The sequence below is a fragment of the Macrotis lagotis genome, chromosome 6 (assembly GCF_037893015.1).
Source record: "Macrotis lagotis isolate mMagLag1 chromosome 6, bilby.v1.9.chrom.fasta, whole genome shotgun sequence".
NCBI lineage: Eukaryota > Metazoa > Chordata > Mammalia > Peramelemorphia > Peramelidae > Macrotis > Macrotis lagotis.
In genome coordinates this window covers 226,197,778-226,219,557 of record NC_133663.1, presented here as the reverse complement: position 1 = coordinate 226,219,557, position 21,780 = coordinate 226,197,778, and the positions used below count along the sequence as shown (strand labels likewise).

Here is a 21,780-nt window from a genome sequence, read left to right as displayed (position 1 = left end):
AACAATCTGGTCTACTCATTTTTATCATTTGTTGTTTTATAATATGAATCAATTAGCTCTCCTTCCCTTAAAAAAAGTTTGGAAGAATTAAAGCACTTTAATACCTGGAAACAAGCCAATGATTTTTCAAGTATTTAATCATCAATTATCTGTTTATACAAACCTAGCCTATTCTGCAGATTTAGAATTAAAAATAAATTGGATAAAGTTTTTTTGGTTTCTCAATTCAGTACATTGATAGGGATCTGAGAAGTTATTCCCTTCAAGGATTAAAATCCTGATTACTAATTGCAATTAGTGATGTTCTAAAAGCCTATATAAATATCTACATAGTGGCAGAGATTGAAAAAAAATTGACACAACTAGTAATCCTAAAAAATTGTCTAATACTCTGTGAAGTTAAATTATTTGCTCAGAGTTGCCAGGCTATGCAGCCAACAAATGTAGGATTTGAACCCATGTCTTCCTGGTTCCAAGGCTAGCCTATGGCTGCTTCTCAGTTAATGAGAAAACACTGAGTCAAGAAGTACAACCCAATTAAAAGAACAGTTGCTTTAAAGACTACTTAAAAACCATGCCAGTCATGGAAAATACTTACCTGCAGGTATCTGAATGGAATATTTTTTGTTTCTGACAACAACTTTCCAGACTTTCTTGGCATTTAAAGCAACTGCAGTTCTCTGGGTTCTGAATGAGATCATCAGGACAAGGCATTTTACAGACACATTCACAGCGGTCTTCATCAAACTTCCTGTGTGGCCCACAAATAGCCAGTTCCTGAAGATGGGAGAGCTCTAAGCAGGAGGAGAAAGATGGGGATAGAATATTTGCAGTATGAATTCCTTGGTTTGTTTGTTATTTACATTGAGCTCTTAAAATACAAACATGCTCACTTTAAATTAACCAATGGAAAGATTCCAGTCTTGAAACCAAAAGGCCCGAATTCAAGTTGTGACACAGGTCCTTATTAGTTAGTACTTACTATGACCATGCCATCCCACTACTCAATAAGCATGTAAACTCCTTTCTTTGGCATTCAAAACTTTTCAAAATCTGACTCCTTCCTATTTTTTTGGTTTTCTTATTCTTTCTTCTGAACACTCTATAAACCTGCTGTAGTCACCTATTTGCTGTTCTTTATATCTATGACACTCTATCTCTTACAACTGCTTTTGCATTGGTAGTCTCCCCATTCCTGCAATGTCCTCACTCCTTCAAGACTCATCTTAAGTCTTGTTTTAGTCTCTCCCCAGTCAACTCCTCCAGCTATTAATATTTTTCTAAGATTATCTTTTATCTGTTTTGTATATATCTTTTTTTTAGTTTTTTTTGCAAGGCAAACGGGGTTAAGTAGCTTGCCCAAGGCCACACAGCTAGGTAATTATTAAGTGTCTGAGACTGGATTTGAACCCAGGTACTCCTAACTCCAGGGCCAGTGCTTTATCCACTATACCACCTAGCTGCCCCATGTTTTGTATATATCTTGTATATACCTAGTTACTTATGTTTTCTCCCCATCAGAAGCTGATTTCCTTGAGGAAGTACTATATTTACCTTTCTGTGTAGTTAAGGGGATATAACTACCTAATGAAATGTTTGTCCATCTGATTATTAACCTTATGAACAACAAATAAATGGAAAAATTGGAAAAGACCCATAAAGATCTTTTCCTTAGACTCTACTATAATGGTTTTGGGGGGATTTGTGGGAAGGGGAAATAATCCTGACCGGACTAAATGCCTCCTATAGAATACAAATTTTTTTCTTTTTTTTGTATTTCTAACACATGTTGTTTAATAAATACATGTTGATTAATTAAACCAACTATAGAGAAAGGAGGTCCCTGTTAAAATGACTCAATTATGAAGGTATTGAGAAATCTTTTCTCTAGATAGAGGGAAAGAAAGGAAGATAACAAAAACAGAGGTAATCTTAGACGCCATTGTTACCTTAACTGGAAGAATATAAAAACTACTTGACCATTTTCCTGTTTTCCCATCTCTTTAATATGGTTAAGAGAATTAGCACACACACACACACACACACACACACACACACACACACACAGAATTTTTCTTGGACATATGAAGAGGAAAACAAGAAGGCTTTTGTGGACATGATCTATAGAAATCCACATCTTTAAAATTATACAATTGGCTGGAAGGTATAAAGAATATGAGATTTCACAGTGTTTGGGTTTAGGTTTTTGGCTGTCTTTTGACAGTAAATTCTATAGTCATTTTTAGAATCACAAATAAAACAATGAATATGAGAATGGATCGATCCAACAAGCATTAATTAATCTAACTATTAATTTGTAAAACATTAATTTTGTTCAAGGGACTATAGAGATATTGGGGATGCAATGCCCAAGAAAACACAGTTGCTGCCCCTAAGGTACTTGCATCTACTGAGGAACTAGAACATGTAGTAGATAAATCTAAACAAATGTTTACAGATAAATATTTTTTGTTGTTATTTTATCTTTTTCAGTCCCTTCTGACTCTTTGTGACCCCATTTGGGATTTTCTTGACAAAAATACTAGAGAGGTTTATCATTTCCTTTTCCAGATCATTTTATAGATGAAGAAACAGAGGCAATCAGGGTTAAATGACTTGCTTGGGGTCACATAGTAAATATCTAAGTCTAGATTTGAACTCAGGGAGATAGATGAGTTTTTCTGATCCCCAGGCCCATCACTCTATCCTAGCTGCCCCATAGGTAAATACATACAGTATAATTTGAGGGGAAAGTAGTAAGCACTAACAGATGAGAGAATCAGGAAGGGCTCTGTGGAAATGGCATATAGTGTTTACCTTGATATTCTAAGAAGCAAAAGGAGTACAATCTAAACATGGTAAATATTGTAAAGGAAAGTATAGGATGGAGTACTAAGCCAGCTTATTCATTTCAAGTCTTTTCAGTTCATTTTCCCTTTTACATTAGTTTTATAAACATTTAGAATATTAGAGAATACTTCTTCCATCAATTTAGTATTAATTCAACAATAAATATTTATGAAACACCAATTGTGTGCAGAGCACTGTGCCAAGTTTGGAAGAATTTGGAAACGTACATATGATATTACCTCCTGCTCTTTTTGAATTCATACCTCTTTGGGGACAAGTGAACAACACAGGTAGTGATCTTTTTATCATCATTATTATCAAGGCACAAATAACTTGACAGACTGTTGATTATTTTGGATTTCTGAAGCAGATATCTTTAAGTTGAATCTTTCCTATTCTTATGCAGGTCTTTGATAAAATACATTGCTCAAATTGTATGACCATTTTTTCTTTCTTTTTTCTATGGCACATCAAGTATCTTTGGGAATTCAAACCCCAAACACTGAAATGGTTATTAATTAATCAACAAATATTTATGAAGTACCAGCTTCTATAGAGCACTATGCCAAACCTGAAAGACATGAATTTTATAGCCAAATGTTTTAGGGCAAAAACCCCTGGTTTATAAGCTAGGAGGATGGCCTATATTATGTTATTCCCAATTCTCAGTATTAATATTTTACATTTAATTTAACTTTTTTCATAATTACTGCTGTTTCTTGTTGTTTTCTGTTTTTACAGGTTACTGGCAAGTTTGAGAGAAACCAGGAAGTCAACAATGCTCTATATGCCTCTTGAAATGGGCATGGCTGTCTCAGGTAACTGAGGTCTATAGTATTTCATTTTGAAATGTTTTTCATGGAAGAATACTTTCCAATAACAGAGACTATTTTTATAGGACCCTATATACTATCTGTAAGTTGAAGAAGCAAAGAGAAAAAAGTTTATATGGTTACTAATGTCATCATTACCTTCCATCCCATTGAGAGGACTCTCTTCCTGTGTGACACACTTGCATTTATTGCTATCCCAGGTTAATTCACCCAGACAGACTTTCTTGGTATTGGGACAACTATGAAAAAATAACAATAATGAATTAATTTTAGATGTTTACAGAAATAATCATTCAAGCAGATAGGAAACATTTTGCACACTTAAATAATTTGTCTTTAGCCAATATTTCATCATTAGAAATAAAGGGATCTCAATTGAAGGAACTCAATAAACTACTTGACCATTTTGTGTGTGTGTGTGTGTGTGTGTGTGTGTGTGTATTTGTATTTCCAAACATCTAGTGTAGTTTGTGGAATTTCATGGGTGCTTCATAAATGCTTATTGAATGAATAAATCAGGTACATACAGTTAAAAATATTTTATATTGGGTCTTCTTATCTCACCTAGGATAGAAGTACCTGCTTCATTTTCAGTCAGGGCTGATTTGCCCCTCCTCAGGCAGACTGATGTTTCCCCACTCTCAGAGGTTTACCGTGGTGCCAGATTTGAAGTAGATACCCCCTATAGCCCAGTATTCCTGTGCTACCTATCAGCCTCAACCTTCTCAGTAGAAAGAATTATTGGTATGAATCACCATATTCTACTAAAGAACAATTCTATATTCAGAAGTGATTCACAGAAATAGAGAATAGCCTACAATGTAGAGGAATTGTCTTTTAAATCATAAGGTCAAAAATTGCTTCAAGGTATCCCCATCAGGTAGAAGAAGACAATTATGATCTTTGATACTGCATAGACAAAAACAATTAGGTAGCAGTTTATAGAATAAACCCACAAAATCATTAGCCTTTCTGTATATAACTAACAAAAATCTAACAATTGAAAAAGAAATTCCATTAAAAATTACTACAGAATAACTAAAATCCAGGGGGTTCAACCAAAACAGGAATTATAGTGTAATTACAGAATATTCTTTGTGGAAATAAAGGAATAATTTGAAAGAAATTAATTTCTCATTTTGGAGCTATGCTAATATTATAAGAGTATCACTTTAATTTAGGGAGTTAGTACCATATCAATTAAACCATAAAAGTGTTACTTTATAAAACTAGACAAAATAATATAATTCATTTGTAGAACAAAAGGACAGGAACTTTACAGGTAAATAAGGAACAAAAAATGGGAAGGAAGGTGTCCTATGAGTAACAGATTTAAAAATATAGACTATAAATAGTAATCATCAAAACAAAAGTGGTTAAAGAATAGAAAAGTTGATCAATAGAATAAATTAATTACAAAAGATCCAAAGTCAATGTTATTCATCTATAAAATCAGCACATTGGATTCAATGTTCTCTGATATCCCTTTCAGCTCTAAATCTGTGATTTTATAATCCTATGACTATGGTAGTATGATGCTCAATAAATTCAAGGATGCCAAGTACTGGAGTAAGGATTCACTGTTCAACAAAAATTGATTGAAAATTAGAAAAACAGTAAGGTAGAAATTAAGTTTAGACCAACATATTTCACCATATTCCATTATGAGATCCAAGTGGATGCTTGGCCTTTATATAAAAAGTCATATCATAAACAAATTAGAAGAGAATGGAAGAAGATACCTTTAGCAACTACAGATAGAAGCATTTTTTAACTAAACTAAGGATAGAGATGATTGCAGGAGATAAAACTGACAATTTTGATTACATAAAATCATATTTGCAAAAGTAAAATCAATGAAATTTAATTAGAAGGGAAGTCGTTAAATGAAAAAAAATTCTATACTCAAATTTCTCTGATAATGGTCTGATAACCAAGATTTATATGAAATGATATAAATATATAAGAACTAATTCCCAATGTATAACCAGTCAAACTATATGAATAGGTAGTACTGAAAGGAAGAAATTCAAGATATTAACAACCATAAAAGAATGTTCCATATCAAATGAAAGCAAATTGAACTTTCACCTCACACTCATCAGATTGTTTTTTTCTTAATTTAATATTTTATTTTTCTCAATTGCATAGGTAAATAATTTAAACATTTTTTCAAGTATTAAGTTCTACATTCTCTCCCCTTCTCCCTCCATCGAAAAGGCAAGCAATTTGATGTTATACATATGTGGTCATACAAAACACTTTTCACATAAATCTTGCCATAAAAGAAAACACAGACGTAAAAAAATCCCAAGAAAATAAAATAAAAACTATCTTTGATCTGTATTCAGGCTCTACCAGTTCTTTCTCTGGAGATGTATTAGTGCCTTGTCTTGGATCATTGTAGTATAAGAATAACTAGGGGCGGCTAGGTGGCATAGTGAATAAAGCACCGGCCTTCGAGTCAGGAGTACCTGGGTTCAAATCCGGTCTCAGACACTTAATAATTACCTAGCTTTGTGGCCTTGGGCAAGCCACTTAACCCAGTTTGCCTTGCAAAAACCTAAAAAAAAAGAATAAATTATTCACACTAAATCTTACAATATTGTTGTTACTATGTGCAATGTTCTCCCACTCGTCAAATTGTTGTAGATGATGTGAAAAATGCCAATTTTTGGATAAAGTGTAGGAAAAGAGGCACAAAAACAGACTGTTCTAACATTTCTGAAAAGCAATATAGAATATCTAAACAGTTCCTAAACCAGTCTATTAATAATCCTATAATAAGTTTGTAGAGCAATGAAATTAAGGACACAGGGAAAGAATAAATATGAACAAAAATATTTATAGAGGCACTTTTGTTTTAGCAAAGACCTAGAAACAAAGTGGGTACCCTTTAAAGACTGGTGTGAATTGATGCAAATTGAAGTAAGCACAACTAGGAGAGCTATTTATGTAATGGTCATAACCATATAAAGAAAAAGAACTTTTAAAGACTTAAGTACTCTGATTAATGCAATGACCAAACATAATTCCAGAAGACTGATGAAGAGGCATGCCTACTATCCCTTGGGTGGTGAACTGATAGACTGATGAAGATTGAGACGTACATTTTCAGACATGATCAATACAACATGATCTGTTTTGCTTTATTATTTTTATTTGTTGCAAGGAAAGACTATTTGAGGAAAGGACGAAAGATGAGGAGGAGAAGTAACAGTAAAACTCACAAGAAGAAAAGAAAGGAAAGCCATCAATGAATATTTTTAAAATACCCAGAAAAATACCCAGAAGAGAACTAAAGGAAGTTCGGAAGGGGACACAGGCAAGCAGGACAATATTGCTAATACCATATTAAACATAAATATATGCATACATTAAATAGCTCTAAATATATTTACAATTTCATGTCAAATTCTCCTTTTTTGGTTTATGAATGATGTGCATATTTTTATGACTCAGTTTGTGAATTTATGACAAGTTCATAACTAATATTAGTTCATAATATTTTTTTTCAAGAAAATCAGACAATAATGTTATATCTCACCCTGAAATTGTTATTCTGTGTTTAAAGGTCAAATATTAATCAATGACCTGTGTAGTCTTTGGCACACACATACACACACACACACACACACACAACACCACCACCACCACCACTAGGCTATATATATTTCTTTCATGTTGTTTAGTTATTTTTATTTTTTTTTCAGTTTTTGCAAGGCAATGGGGTTAAGTGGCTTTCTCAAGGCCACACAGCTAGATAGTTGTTATGTGTCTGAGGTTGGATTTGAACTCAGGTCCTCCTGACTCTAGGGCCGGTGCTCTATCTACTGTGCCACCTAGCCGCTCCTGTTTAGTTATTTTTCAGTCCCATTTGACTCTTCATGATGCCATTTAGGGTTTTCTTAGCAGAGATATTGGAGTGGGTTGCCATTTCCCTCTTCAGTTTCTTTTATAGATGACAATGATGGTAAATTATATATAGCCAGCATCCTGGAAAGGTGACTCATTCATTCATTCATTCCTTGTTTCTTTTTCCTTACCTACCACTCTCTTCTCAGTCTCTTGCTGTCTAGCATCTGACCTCACTGCTTGAGTGAAGTTGCTCTCCAATACTACAAATTGTCTTTTTTTAAGTCTCTAAATGCAGTGGTCTTTTTTTTTTCTGTCCTCTATTTACTTGCCTCTCAGTAGTGCTAAACATTGACTATCACCTCCTCTAGACATTTTTTCTACCTCAGCTTTCACGAAGCAGTTTTAATTATTCTCCTTTTATGTATCCTTTCCATGCATCATGCAAGTAGGTTTTAGACTTTACATATATCCCCATTAAGTGTCATCTTAATTGATTCATTCCAATGATCTTTCTTGTCAAGATCTTTTGGTTTTATCTTGCTTTTTTCTCTGCCTTCTTTCATTTTAGATATCTAGTAAATAATGCAGTGGATAGAGTCAGAGCCTGGAGGCAGGAAGACATTCATCTTCCTGAGTTCCATCCGGCTTCAGACATACTTACCAGCTGTGTGACCCTGGTAAAGTCATTTAACCCTGTTGGCCTTAGTTTCTTCTTCTATAAAATGAGTTGGGGAAGGAAATGGCAAACTGCTCCAGAAAACTTCAAATGTGGTTGCAAAGAGTTGAATACAACTGAAATGACTGAACAATAATATGTATTGGCATATCCCAAAAGTCTATTCTGTGCCCTTTTTTGTATATTCTTTGCATTGTTGAACTCATTAGCTCCCTCTCATCTATTATCCATTATCCTCAGTTCTGTTATCATCTCTAGACTCCCAAATCTCTATGTCCATTAGATATCTCTCTCTGCCTGCTGGAAGCTTCACATAGATATCCTTGGTGACATCAAGCTCTACATGTCTAAAATGAACCTCTTCTTCCCCTCCCCTTACTCCTCCCCCAATTTAGTCTTCTTCCAAACTTCCCTCATTCTATTAAGGTTACCCTTCCTACCTCTGCCACCTGTGTGAGCTTGGACAGTTTCCTTATCTGTAAAATGAGACAGGGGCATAATTATGTCTAAAGTCACTTTCAGCTTTCATTCTATGAGCATAGGATTCATCCAGTTACCCAAATTCTCATTTTCATTTTGCTTTTTGGCACTCTCTTTCTTCTCTTCCACGTATTCTGTAGTCTAATCACTTTGACCTTCATATGAAATCTATTGCATCTGGCCTGTTCTTTCCACTCATAAAGCCTCTACTGTGGTTCAGGCCCTCATCACCTTTCTGCTGAACTATTTCAGAAGCCTCCAAACCAGTTTCTGCTTCCTTTTGCTTCCTTCTCCATTCATCCTCCACAATGCTACCAAATTGATATTCTTTTTTCAAAAAAATTAAGGCAATGAGGTTAAATGACTTGCCTAAGGTCACACAGCTAGGCCATTATTAAGTGTCTGAGGTCAGATTTGAACTCAGGTCCTCCTGATTCTAGGGCTGGTGCTCTATCCACTATGCCACCTAGCTGCCCCAAATTGATATTCTTAAGACCTAGATATGATCAAAGAAATACTTTGTTCACAATTTTTAATTGTTGTTGATTACCTCTAGAACAAAATACAAAATGTACACTCAGCCTGGCATTTTGAGGTTTGTTAAATGATTGTCATGATTCTTTGGGGCTTGTGATCTTTCTAACTCTTCGCGTAGATATGTGTACTTAGAATTATGTAACTGCAAGTGCATTCCTTCTGGGAAACAAAAGGTGTCACAGAATCAAAGAATTCAAGAGTTGGAAGGGCCTTCAGTGACCCTAGTTCAACTAATACACAAGAAGAGTTTCCACTACAACATACCTGGCAAGTGGCCATCCAACTTCTGCTTGAAGACCTTTAAGGTGGAAGAAACATAAACCTCAAAAGCAATCCATTCCACTTTTGGACACTCTCATTTTCTTTCTTGACAAAAAAAAAAAAGTCTAAATTTGCCTCTTTGTGACTTCTACACATTTCCTTGTTTTTTTTCCCTTAAAGACTAAGTATAAATATGTCCTCTACATAAAATTCCTTCAAATATTTGAAGACAGAGTCATTTTATTTTTTTTGGGGGGGTCTTCTCCAGTGGATAAAACAAGTCTAATTCCTTCATGGATTTGAAGTCTTTCACTACAAGGGTTGTTCTTCTCTGGATACTTTCCAACTTATCACTGTCCCTTTTTGAATGTTATTTGATTTTTTCAATTACATGCAAAGATAGTTTTCAACATTCATCTTTTTGTAAGCTTTTGAGTTCCACATTTTTCTACTTCCTTTCCTTACTTTCCCCCATTCATGAGAGTGAATAATCTGATATAGGTTATACTTATCAATGTCCTTCTTAAATCTTGGCATTCTGAATTGAATTCATATACCATAAGTGACCTGATAAGGGACAATAGAATAAGATATCATTTCCTTATTTCTAGGTAGTTAGGTGGTACAGTGACTCCAATCATGAAGACTCATCTTCAAGAGTTCAAATCTAACCCCACACTTGACAGTTCTGTGACCCTGGGCAAGTCACTTAGCTCTGTTTCTCTCAGTTTTCTTATCTATCACAAATGTTGGAGAAGGAAAAGACCAATTACTCTAGTATTTCTGCCAAGAAAACCTCAAGAATGGGCTTATGAAGAGTCAGACATGACTGAAACAACTCAATAAGAGCATGCTTATTAAGGTAGTCCAACATTGTTCTTTTTTTTTTTTGTTGTTATCACATAGCACCTATCTGCCAGGGCTGTTGTGAGAAGCAAATGAAATATTTGTAAAATCCTTAACATAGTATCTGGCACATAATAAATTCTTAATAAATGCTTGTTTCCTTCCTTCCTGACTTGAATCGAAACCATTAAAACCACTAGAATTTACAGAACAACTGCTGTTTAATCATATCTCTCTCTTCTTGTAATTGTGAAGTTGTGCTCTGGTCCAATGGTGTCAAATGTCAAATGGATTTGAGGCCATTATTGACTTATAAAATCACATGTTAGCATTATCTATTACAATTTTCTAAGTCAATGTTAATATTAAGCAATAAAGCTTAACATTTTTGCTAAAATATTAAACCAAAAAATGTGAAACAGTTCCCAATTACATTGTAATCTGGTTTTGGCTGTAAACAGACATGTGACTGCTGCCTGTATGTTTGGATAGCTCTGATCCAGTTTCTTTTTTTGGATTTTTGGTCTTTTTGAATCCTGATTGTCTAGTGTTTCAACTATTCCTTTTTAGATTCTTATAGGCCTCTCTCTCTCTTTGTGTGTGTATGTATATATATATATATTTTTTTTTTCTTTTTTCCTGGGTCTATATGTCTGATAGCCCTGGCCTCATAGAAGAGAGCCTTCACATTCTTCTCAGCTGTCCTTGAGTAAATTAGGAAAATTTGAATTTCATGTTTTTATTCCTCTTAGCCAATTGCTGCTCTCCAAGATACCAAAAGAAATACAGAAAAGCAAAAGGAGCATATGATAATTTGTTCCTCACCCATAGGCATCCTCTAAAAAGAGGGAACATTTAACATATGTTACAGACTTTTTTCCCTTATGAGAAGGAAAATCTTGCAAATTAATTTCCCATTACCGCCTCTCTAGATGTAAATTTGAAGAATCAGCATCTTCCTCTTCTTGTTTTTTAAAACCAACAGTTTTAAATATCTTTTGAAAAATCACTTTTGACACACAGATACTCAGTTAAGAAGTTTATCTTTCCTTTCAAATATTAAAAGGGAAAGGGGGAGGGGAGGAAAAGAGGAACTAAAAGAAGGAAGGAAAGGAAGAAAGGGAAAGGGAAAGGGGAAAGAAAGGGGAGGGGATTGGATACAAGGGGCAAACACACTGAAAGAGATGATATTCAGAAGTAAAATACTGGGGAATATGGATAAAGTGAAAAAAGGGAAAAAGACAAACAGAGGGAAGATAGATGGAGGGCAATAAAGAGTTAGTAATTATAACTTTGAATGTGAATGCATAAAATGTATGCAAATAGCAGAGTGGATTAAAAACCATAATGTACAATATGCTGCTTAAAAGGAACTCATTTGAAGCAGAGAGATACATATAGAGTGAAGATAAAAGGTTGGAGCAGAATATATTTTGCTTCAGCTGAAGTGAAAAAGTCAGAGGTAGCAATCCTTATCTCAGACAAAGCAGCTGCAAAAATAGATCTCATTGGGGCAGCTAGGTGGTGTAGTGGATAAAGCACCAGCCTTGGAGTCAGTAGTACCTGGGTTCAAATCTGGTCTCAGACACTTAATAATTACCTAGCTGTGTGGTCTTGGGCAAGCCACTTAACCCCATTTGCCTTGCAAAAACCTAAAAAAAATAGATCTCATTAAAAGAGATAAGGAAGGAAATTATATCCTCTTAAAAGGTACCATAGGCAATAAAGTAATTTCAATACCAAATATGTATGTACCAGGTGGTATAGCATCCAGATTCTTAGAGTAAAAGCTGAATGAGTTACAGGAAGACATAGCAAATCTCTACTGGTAGGAGAACTCAATCTCCCTCTCTCAGATATAGATAAATCTAATTATAAAATAAACAAGAAGGAAGTTAATGAAGTAATTAGAATATTACAAAATCTAGACATGATAGACCTTTGGAGAAAATTAAATGGGGATAGAAAGGAATATACTTTTTTTTTCTGTAGTACATGGCACTTACAGAGAAATTGACCATGTACTAGGGCATAAAAACCTTATAATCAAATGCAGAAAGACAGAAATAGTGAATACTTCCTTCTCAAATCATAATGCAATAAAAATCACATGCAATAATGGACCATGGAGAGATTGACCTAAAACTAATTGGAAACTAAATAACCTCAATTTAGAGAATGGGTGGATCAAACAACAAATTATAGATAGAATTAATGATTTCATCTTAGATAATGACAATAACAAGACAATATACCAAAACTTATGGGATACAGTTAAGGCAGTTATTAGGGAATATATTATATCTTTAATTGCTTACATGAATAAAATTAAGAGGAAATCAATGAGCTAAGCATGCAACTAAAAATCTAGAGGAAAAAAAGAAATTAAAAACTCCCAATTAAATACCAAATTAGAAATTCTAAAAATTAAAGGAAAAAATAATAAAATCAAAAGCAAGAAAGCTATTGAATAAAACCAAGAGTTGGTTTTATGAAAAAAACAATAAAATTATTAAACCTTTGGTTAATTTGTTTTAAAAAAAGAAAGAAGTAATCCAAATTACTAGTATCATAAATTGAAAAAGGTGAACTCACCACTAATAAGGAGGAAATTAAAGTAATAATTCAGAATTATTTTGCCTAACTGTATGCCAATATATTTGATAATCTAGTGAAACGGATGAATATTTACAAAAATATAAGTTGCACAGGTTAAATGAAGAGGAAAAATTAAATACCTAAATAACCCTATCTCAGAAAAAGAAATTCAATAAGCTATCATTGAACTCCCTAAAGAAAAAAAGATCTCCAGGGCCAGATGGATTCACAAGTGAATTCAATCAAGAATTTAAGGAATAATTAGTTCCAATTCTTTATAAACTCTTTGGGAAAAAATAGGTGAAGATGGAACTCTGCCTAACTCCTTCTATGACACCAATATGGTTCTGATACCTAAACCAGGAAGAGTCAAAACAGAGAAAGAAAATTATAGAGCAATTTTCCTAATGAATATGGATGCAAAAATCTTAAATAAAATCTTAGTAAAGTGATTACAGCAAGTTATCACTAGAATGATTCTATACACTTTGACCAAGCAGGATTTATCCCAGGAATGCAAGGTTGGTTCAATATCAGTAAAACCGTCAGTATAATTGACTATATCAGTAACAAACCTATCAGAAATCATTTGATTATCTCAATAGATGCTGAAAAAGTATTTGACAAAATACAGCCCCCATTCCTAGTAAAAAACACTAGAGAATGTAGAAATAAATGGATTGTTCCTTAGAATGAATAGAAGTATCTATCTGAAACCATCAGTATTATTTGCAATGGGGATAAGCTGGAGACATTTCCAATAAGAACAGGGGTGAAACAAGTATGCCTGTTATCACTACTATTCAATATTATATTAGAAATATTAGCTTCAGCAATAAGAGAAGAAAAAGAAATTGAAGGAATTAGAATTTGGAAGGAAGAAACAAAACTCTCATTCTTTGCAGATAACATAATGGTATACCTAGAGAATCCTAAAAAATCATCTAAAAAAACCTAATAGAAACAAATAGTAACTTTAGCAAAATCTCAGGATATAAAATAAACCCATGTAAATTCTCAGCATTTCTATATATTACTAGAAAGATATAGCAGCAAGAGCTAGAAAGAGAAATCCTGTTTAAAGTAACTTCAGACAATATAAAATACATGGGAATCTACCTCCCAAGGCAGACTCAGAAACTCTATGAAAACAATTATAAAACACTTTTCACACAAATAAAATCAGATTTAAATAACTGAAAAAATATCAATTGCACATGGATAGGCTGAGCTAATAGAATAAAAATTACAATTCTACCTAAATTAAACTACTTAATTAGTGCCTTACCAAACAAACTTCCAAAAAATTACTTTAATCAGCTAGAAAAATTGTAACTAAATTCACACGGTGAAACAAAATTTTAAGAATATCCAGGGATTGGGGTGGCTAGGTGGCATAGTGGATAAAGCACCGGCCCTGGAGTCAGGAGTATCTGGGTTCAAGTCTGGTCTCAGACACCTAATAATTACCTAGCTGTGTGGCCTTGGGCAAGCCACTTAACACCATTAACCTTGCAAAAACCAACCAAACAAACAAAAGAATATCCAGGGATTTAATGAAAAAAGTGCAAAACAAGGTGGCTGAGCCTTAACAGATCTAAAATTATTTTATACAGCATCAATCATCAAAACTATCTGGTATTGGTTAAGAAATCAAGTGGTGGTACAAATAGATTAAATGCAAAAGAGACAGCAGGAAATGATTACAGTAATCTGCTGTTTAATAAACCCCATAGAGTCCAGCTTCTGTGATAAGAACTCTCTCTTTGATAAAAAAAAAACTGTTGAGAAAATTGTAAGTTAGTATGGCAGAAACTTGGATTAGGCCGACTTCTCACAGCCTATCCTAAGATAAGATCAACATGGGTACAGGATTTAAACATAAAAGACAATATTATAAGCAAACTAGGAGATCAAGGAAGAGTATATCTGTCAAATCTATGGAAAGGGGAGCAATTTATGACCAAGGATGAGATGGGTACCATCAACATCATTAAAAACAAATCACATAATTGATTAGATTAAATTAAAAAGCTTTTGCACAAACAAAACCCCTGTAACCAAGATCAAAAGAAATGTAGTAAATTGGGAAATAATTTTTACAATTAATATTTCTGACAATAGTCATTTCTAAAATATATAGATAATTGAGTCAAATTTATAAAAAAAAACAAGCCATTTCCCCAATTGACAAATGGTCAAAGGATTTGCAAAGGCAATTTGCTGATGAAGAAATCAAAGCTATCCATAGTCATATGAAAAATTACTCTAAATCATTACTGATTAGAGAAATGGAAATTAAAGCATCTCTGAGGTACCTTCTCACACCTATCAGATTGCTCAATATGACCAGAAAAGGACAATGTTCAATGTTGGAAGGGATGTGGGAAATTTGGGACACTAATACATTGTTGGTGGAGCTGTGAATTCATCCAACCTTTCTGGAGAGCTATTTGCAATTACACCCAAAGGGCAACAAAAATGTGCATACTCTTTGATCCAGCAATACCATTTCTGGGTCTATACCCTGAGGAGATCATGAAAAAGGGTAAAAACATCACTTGTACAAAAATATTCTTAGCCACTCTGTGGTAGCAAAGAAATGGAAATCGAGTGAATGTCTATCAATTGGGGAATGGCTGAAGAAATTGTGGTATATGTATGTTGTGGAACACAACTGTTCCTGTAGAAGCTAAGAGGGATGGGAATTCAGAGAAGCCTAGAGAACTTGCATGGACTGATGCTGAGTGAGATGAGCAGAACCAGAGGAGCACTGTATACCCTAACAGCAACATGGGAGTGATGATCAACCTTAATGTACTTGCTCATTCCATCAATGTAATTATCAGGGATAATTTTAGAGTATCTGTGATGGAGAATACCATCTGTAGCCAAAGAAAGAATTGTAGAGTTTAAACAAAGACCAAAGATTATTACCTTCAATTTTTTTTAAAAAGTGTCTTATGTACGGCATAATTTTGTTATCTTTAATATTTTATTTTCTCCTCAAGGATATGATTTCTCTCTCAAAACATTCAATTTCAATCAATGTATCACATGGAAACAATGTAAAGATTATTAGACTGCCTTCTGTGGGGGGGTGGGAGGAGGGAAGGGAGGGTAAGGAAAAATTGGAAAATTCAATTGCAAAAAATGCAAAAAATGATAGGTAGAAACTACTAATGTATATAATTGAAAAACAAAAGAAATATTAATAAAAATGATTTTTGAAAACAAAAAACTACTTTTGAATACATGTTCTGTATGTGTTTCTTCATTTTCTACCTTTCCTACATATTTTTTACATTTAGAAAAAATTTTAAATTAAGTAGCAAATATGATTTAAATGGAATTTTCTTTTACTTCTCTTTATCGTGAGCTATAGGAACTGGTGTTTAGTTCTAGGTCTGCTGCCTTCAGCTCAAGTTGCTTTTCCATTTAAGGTGTTTGTCATCTGTGATCCTAGGCATATTTGAATACTGGTTTGTAGCAGGCCATGCATTACTTTATAGTTGTCATTTGTGCTATGACACTGGATCTATATATATATTTTTGCTGTCTGGAAGTAGAACCCAGTACTTTCTTCACTCTGTGTGATTTCATTAGAGCAGAAGTTATTGGTGTTTGACTGTGTTTAATAGGAATGGCTGTGTATCAGCTGTTTCTTTTGAGAAAGGATTGCAGTATACAAGAAGGTAGAACTCAGGAGATCTGGTTTCTGTGCTTGACTTTCTATTACACATGTTGTTCATTTTCATTCTTGAAGAGAACCAATGACCTCAGGACAATGATGTCCTGACTTGCAAGTGAATTGGATTTAAGTGAGGCAGGGCTGGGCACAATCATCAGCCTCACTCTCTCCTCCAGAGTCAGAATCCCTGAAGCCAGGGAGGCAGGGTTACAAAGTATGGCACAGTGACTTGGAATCATTTAACTACTAGGTTCAAATCCTATCTCTGAGACTTGCTGGTTCTGTGACCATGAACAAGTTATTTAATATCCAGGAGTCTGTTTCCCAACCTTTCAAATGGAGATATTAATACTTATGCTACCTACCTAACTGTATTATTTTGTCAAAAATGCTTTGCAAACTTTGTTATGTTAAATAAATGTGAGTTAACTTCTCTGTGTCTTAGCTTCCTTGTTTGCAAAATAAATTAACTGGCTAAAACGATCTCTTAGGCCCATTCTTTGACTTCTCATTCAATTTAGAAATGTGAGCCTATGTGCATCATTTGAAATCAATTTGGAGGGTACCATCAACATAAAACCCAAATTGGGGATGGAGAAAATATTGTAACATTTTATTTGAGTGAATATCCTGTTCTCAAAATGTTGATTGAGATCAAAACCAAACTAATCTAATATACATCAAGAGCATATATGGGTAAGTAGGAAGAAATTTGCATATTTAAGTTTTCTTCTAGGAACAGGGAAGCCAATCAATCACTGCTCATCAGCACAACAGAACAAAACCAAACCAAACCATGGCAAAACAAACTATTCTTAAATTGCATTTTGTGATCAGAATCTAAATGGTAGAACAGAAGATAATATCTGAAGACTTCTTTTGATTTAAGAAACTACTCTTCATGCACTAAATTATTTTTGAGAAGAACATTTTGTGGTAATAATTGGAAAAATTAAGTAGATACCCATCAATTAAGGAATAACTAAACAAATGGTGGTACATGAATGTAAGTGACCTATGTTATAAATACTGAAATGATGAATACAGAAAAGTATAAGATTTACATGAATTGATGAAAAGGAAAGTAAGCAGAGACAAGAAAATAATTTGTATAAAGCTTCACTGAAGTAAATAGAACTACTACCACAAAACAATTGAAAAGGAATGTTATAAGCTTATAAGGAAGAAAGAAGAGCCATGAAGAGAGACTTTTCCTTACTACTCAGACACAGATCAGGAGGAGAGAGATCCACAGATATGGAAAATTGCAGAAAAGTCATATTTTTAAAAATTTATTCTTCAGGTTTGCTGTTTTTTTCCTCCTTTTTTATCCTTTCTAACTTTAAAAAAAAGTCTTTGTGGTAAGGATTGACTCTTGGAGGAGGTATTAGGAGAAATATAGTAGGAAATCTATGAAATAAAAGAATTAAAGATATTAATAAAATATATCTTAGAGTGAAATTACAAATGAAAACAATTAAGGCATTCTGGGCTGGATATTTTATCTCTCTCAATTGAAATAATCAGAAAATGGACACATATAGTCCTGTTCCTTTTTTCTAGTCTACATATTCATTTATGGGACCTCAATCAATTTTATATCATTTCAGGTAAAAAGGGAGAAAGGAGGAATATTCAAAGTTGATAAATATTTCCTGAATTTATAGTCAATCTTGCAATAATGAATGGATGACTTAATGGAAAAGGTCATGGTCTAACCAATGTAAGAAATGATTGATACTAATAAGAAAAATTTAGTCCAAGCAACATCTTTCAGCCCAAAGTTGTAGGATATTTGATGAATTAATAAAATTGGAGAAAAAAACATTAATACAAGAGATAAAAGTGCTTTCCTCACAATCCCTGTGAGGTAAGTAGTACAAGTATTATTCACCCCACTGTGAGATAAGAAATAACAAGAAAAAGAAATAATAATCAAAATACAACAATATCTTTAATTTTGAGACAGCCTTCTACAATAGGCACACCTTTTTGGCACTTTTGGATTCCTTAAATATGAAAAAGATAACCTGAATTTTGTTTAATCTATTCTGGGACTCAAATGATATGCTAAAGTAGTAATTTGTAACTCCATAAAATGCATAAAAAAGGGGAAAAGGGTATGCTCAGTGTTAGACACATGTGATCGCTTCCTTTTTGAGACTGGCTACAGTTCACATCTAATACCTAATTTAAAAAAAAAGGAGTTAGTACACAACAACTTTAAAGAGTAGTCAGTGCAAATGGAAGTGATCTAGAAGGTATGTGATGAAAGAGCAATACCAGAGCTTGAAGAAAAAATGACTAGTATCAATGCATATTTGTTGAGTGTTGAATGTAGACAGAATCATACTATACACATAAAGCTTTAGAAAAGGAAAAACTTGTAAAAATTAAGTAGAGCAACTGTCTTACCGATCCTCTTCAGGGATTTGGATGGATCTCCTTATGATGGAATAAGGGTGGTGTTGAGTGGTTGATAAGCACTTACACCCTGTATGGTTAGCAACCTTAACTGGTACTAATTCGGGTACAGTTGTTAAAGGTACTGTTATCTCAAAAAGCTGTTGGAGAAGAAAGATAATTATAATGCACACTTAATTACAAATAAATTCTTTTAACTATCACATTCCACATTTCTCTTTGCATTCTTTGATTCTCAATGGTAGTAACTACAGGAAAATTGTCAACTGAATATTAAATTATAATTGAAGGAATGTGGACATAAGAATGGGTTGTTGGAAAGGACATGCATCATAGGGGGTTTCCCCCCATTTCTTTTGTTAACCTTATGACTTTGGGCAAATTATTTAACCCTGTTTTCCTCAGTTTCCTTATCTGTGAAATGAGCTTGGGAAGGAAATGAAAAACTATGATAGTATTTTTTTCCCCAGAAAACCCCAAATGGGGGTAACAATAAGTTGCACACAGCGGAAAACAACTGAATAAAAACAAACATTTACTATGGTAAACCAATTTTGGGCCAATGGCTGGGATTTATTTATGATTGCTCATAAAACAGTTTTATTTATTCCATTCTGTTTTTTATTCTTGTCATCCTTGTGCAAATTTTCATATTTGCTACAAAAATATCTTTTAAATCACATAGACTAATTATTGTCATGTTATGTAAACTTTATTTCTGACAATTGTTACTTATGGTTACTTTTAACTTTTGAACAGTAGAGGTCAGAATTTCCTCAAATATCTAACATTACACACTATTGAATTGTTCCATTGTCATTTAGTTACAGAAATTCCCCCATTCCAACTAAAAAAAATTATGAGTAATTTGACCATTAGTATCATATAAAACCAGAGTTCTACTATTCCATTTTAGTATAAGTAGTTAAATGAACAAATGTTTTTAGTTCATATATAATTTTATCAGAAAATCAGCTTTTACAAAGAAGTTAAGAAAACATTAAGAAGAAAGATTATGGAAGAGTATGACAACAAACATAAAATAATAATGATACTAAAAGATTCTAATTTGATTTTTAAGCTTTTCAGCATCGTGTCTCTTAATTAAACCATAGTTATTGTCATGCAAGCTGCCATATTTTTTCTCACTACCCACATATACAGTATTTGTTTCATTAAGCACCCACATAAGAATAGGCTTTGAAAGAGGTTTTTTCTTGGGCTGATAAATATCTTTTATCGACAAGACAATGTGAAGTTTTATTTATCATGAATAATTTCACTGTCACATTTTGAGTCATTAGCATCGTTCTCTGATTTGGGGCATTAATACTTGCATTTCTTTATAGGGATCATAAAAATGTGCATTACCTGTTTTGAAACATATGATGTGCTTGTGTTTATACAAAGAAGGCTCTCCTCATTGCAGCAGCCTCCACATCGGAATACATTCACACAGGGGGGTTTAAAGAAAGTGTTAGTGCTTTTCCCCAGCTCTTTGGCCACTTCTACACAGGTCTCTCTTGGAGTACATTGAGTTCTCTGCCATTCTTCATCTATGACTGAAAAAAAGGAAATTAATTGAAAATAGTAATTTCTTTTAGGTTTTTGCAAGGCGATGGGTTAAGTAACTTGCCCAAGGTCACACAGCTAAGTAATTATTAAGTGTCTGAGATCGGATTTGAACCCAGGTCCTCCTGATTCCAGAGCCAGCATCAACTCTATCCACTGTGCGACCTAGTTGCCCTTGAAAACTGTAATTTAAGCAAAATTTTTTTGTAATTCTAATGCATGATCAGTAGCTATAGAAATGGTATATTTTCATGTTTTTAATGTTCATTTCTTCCATTTGCTAATTATTTTAATCAGTTTATATGATCAAATACTAATTTTTTTAAGGGGGAGACTTCCTTCTTAACTTCATCCATGGAGAGACCATAGTAGTTGATATAGGTGCTGGTAATTATTTTATTTTCCTTTGGTGAAAATCATCCAATCCATTTTATAGCCACACAGAGTTCATCTGGAAAAGCTGATTAATGAGAAGATAAATAAAAATACATTAAGCTGAATGGCATTTATTATGAATTTTATAGGATCCTAGCCAGAGACAAGTGCTTCCATTTGAATGGCACATGTTCATAGACCTATGTAGAACTATATATTTTAATAATAATATATCACAAAGGAATAATATTTTAGACAATGACAATGAATGGAAAATTTAGCAGTCTAATGTTTCCATAAATTGCTTCATAATGAAATGTCCAGGAATCATTGATGATGAAATAAAGACCTAAAGACAAAATAATGTTCTAACTGTGCTTGCAAGAATAAAATAGAAGAGAAAGAAAAAGGGGTAAAAACCTGCTATCAATAAAAAGGAAACGGGGCGGCTAGGTGGCGCAGTGGATAGAGGACCGGCCCTGGAGTCAGGAGTACCTGGGTTCAAATCCGGTCTCAGACACTTAATAATTACCTACCTGTGTGGCCTTGGGCAAGCCACTTAACCCCATTTGCCACGCAAAAAACCCCTAAAAAATAAACAAATATTAATGAAAAGGAAATTACTTTTTTCTTGTAAAATGCAGCCTTTTGCTATATTTTGTTAAATTTTGACACTTAGATATTCAAATATTTGCTTTTAGATCTGTATATCTTCTTGGAAAATATTTTATTTTTATGATCAGTTTATGATCAAGATATAGGTTTTTTAATCTATTTTT

General features: G+C 33.5%; 1 protein-coding gene across 1 annotated transcript in view; it reads right to left on the bottom strand.

The window, feature by feature from the left end:
• Nucleotides 1–21,780, bottom strand: part of VEGFD (vascular endothelial growth factor D) — a 65,975-nt gene that overhangs the window by 1,900 nt on the left and 42,295 nt on the right. The window contains exons 3-6 of the mRNA XM_074192402.1: nucleotides 20,426–20,616; nucleotides 19,046–19,194; nucleotides 3,822–3,922; nucleotides 599–794 (exon numbers count right to left, since the gene is read on the bottom strand). Of these exons, the coding sequence (XP_074048503.1) occupies nucleotides 599–794; nucleotides 3,822–3,922; nucleotides 19,046–19,194; nucleotides 20,426–20,616 (637 nt within the window). The remainder of the gene's footprint in view (nucleotides 1–598; nucleotides 795–3,821; nucleotides 3,923–19,045; nucleotides 19,195–20,425; nucleotides 20,617–21,780) is intronic.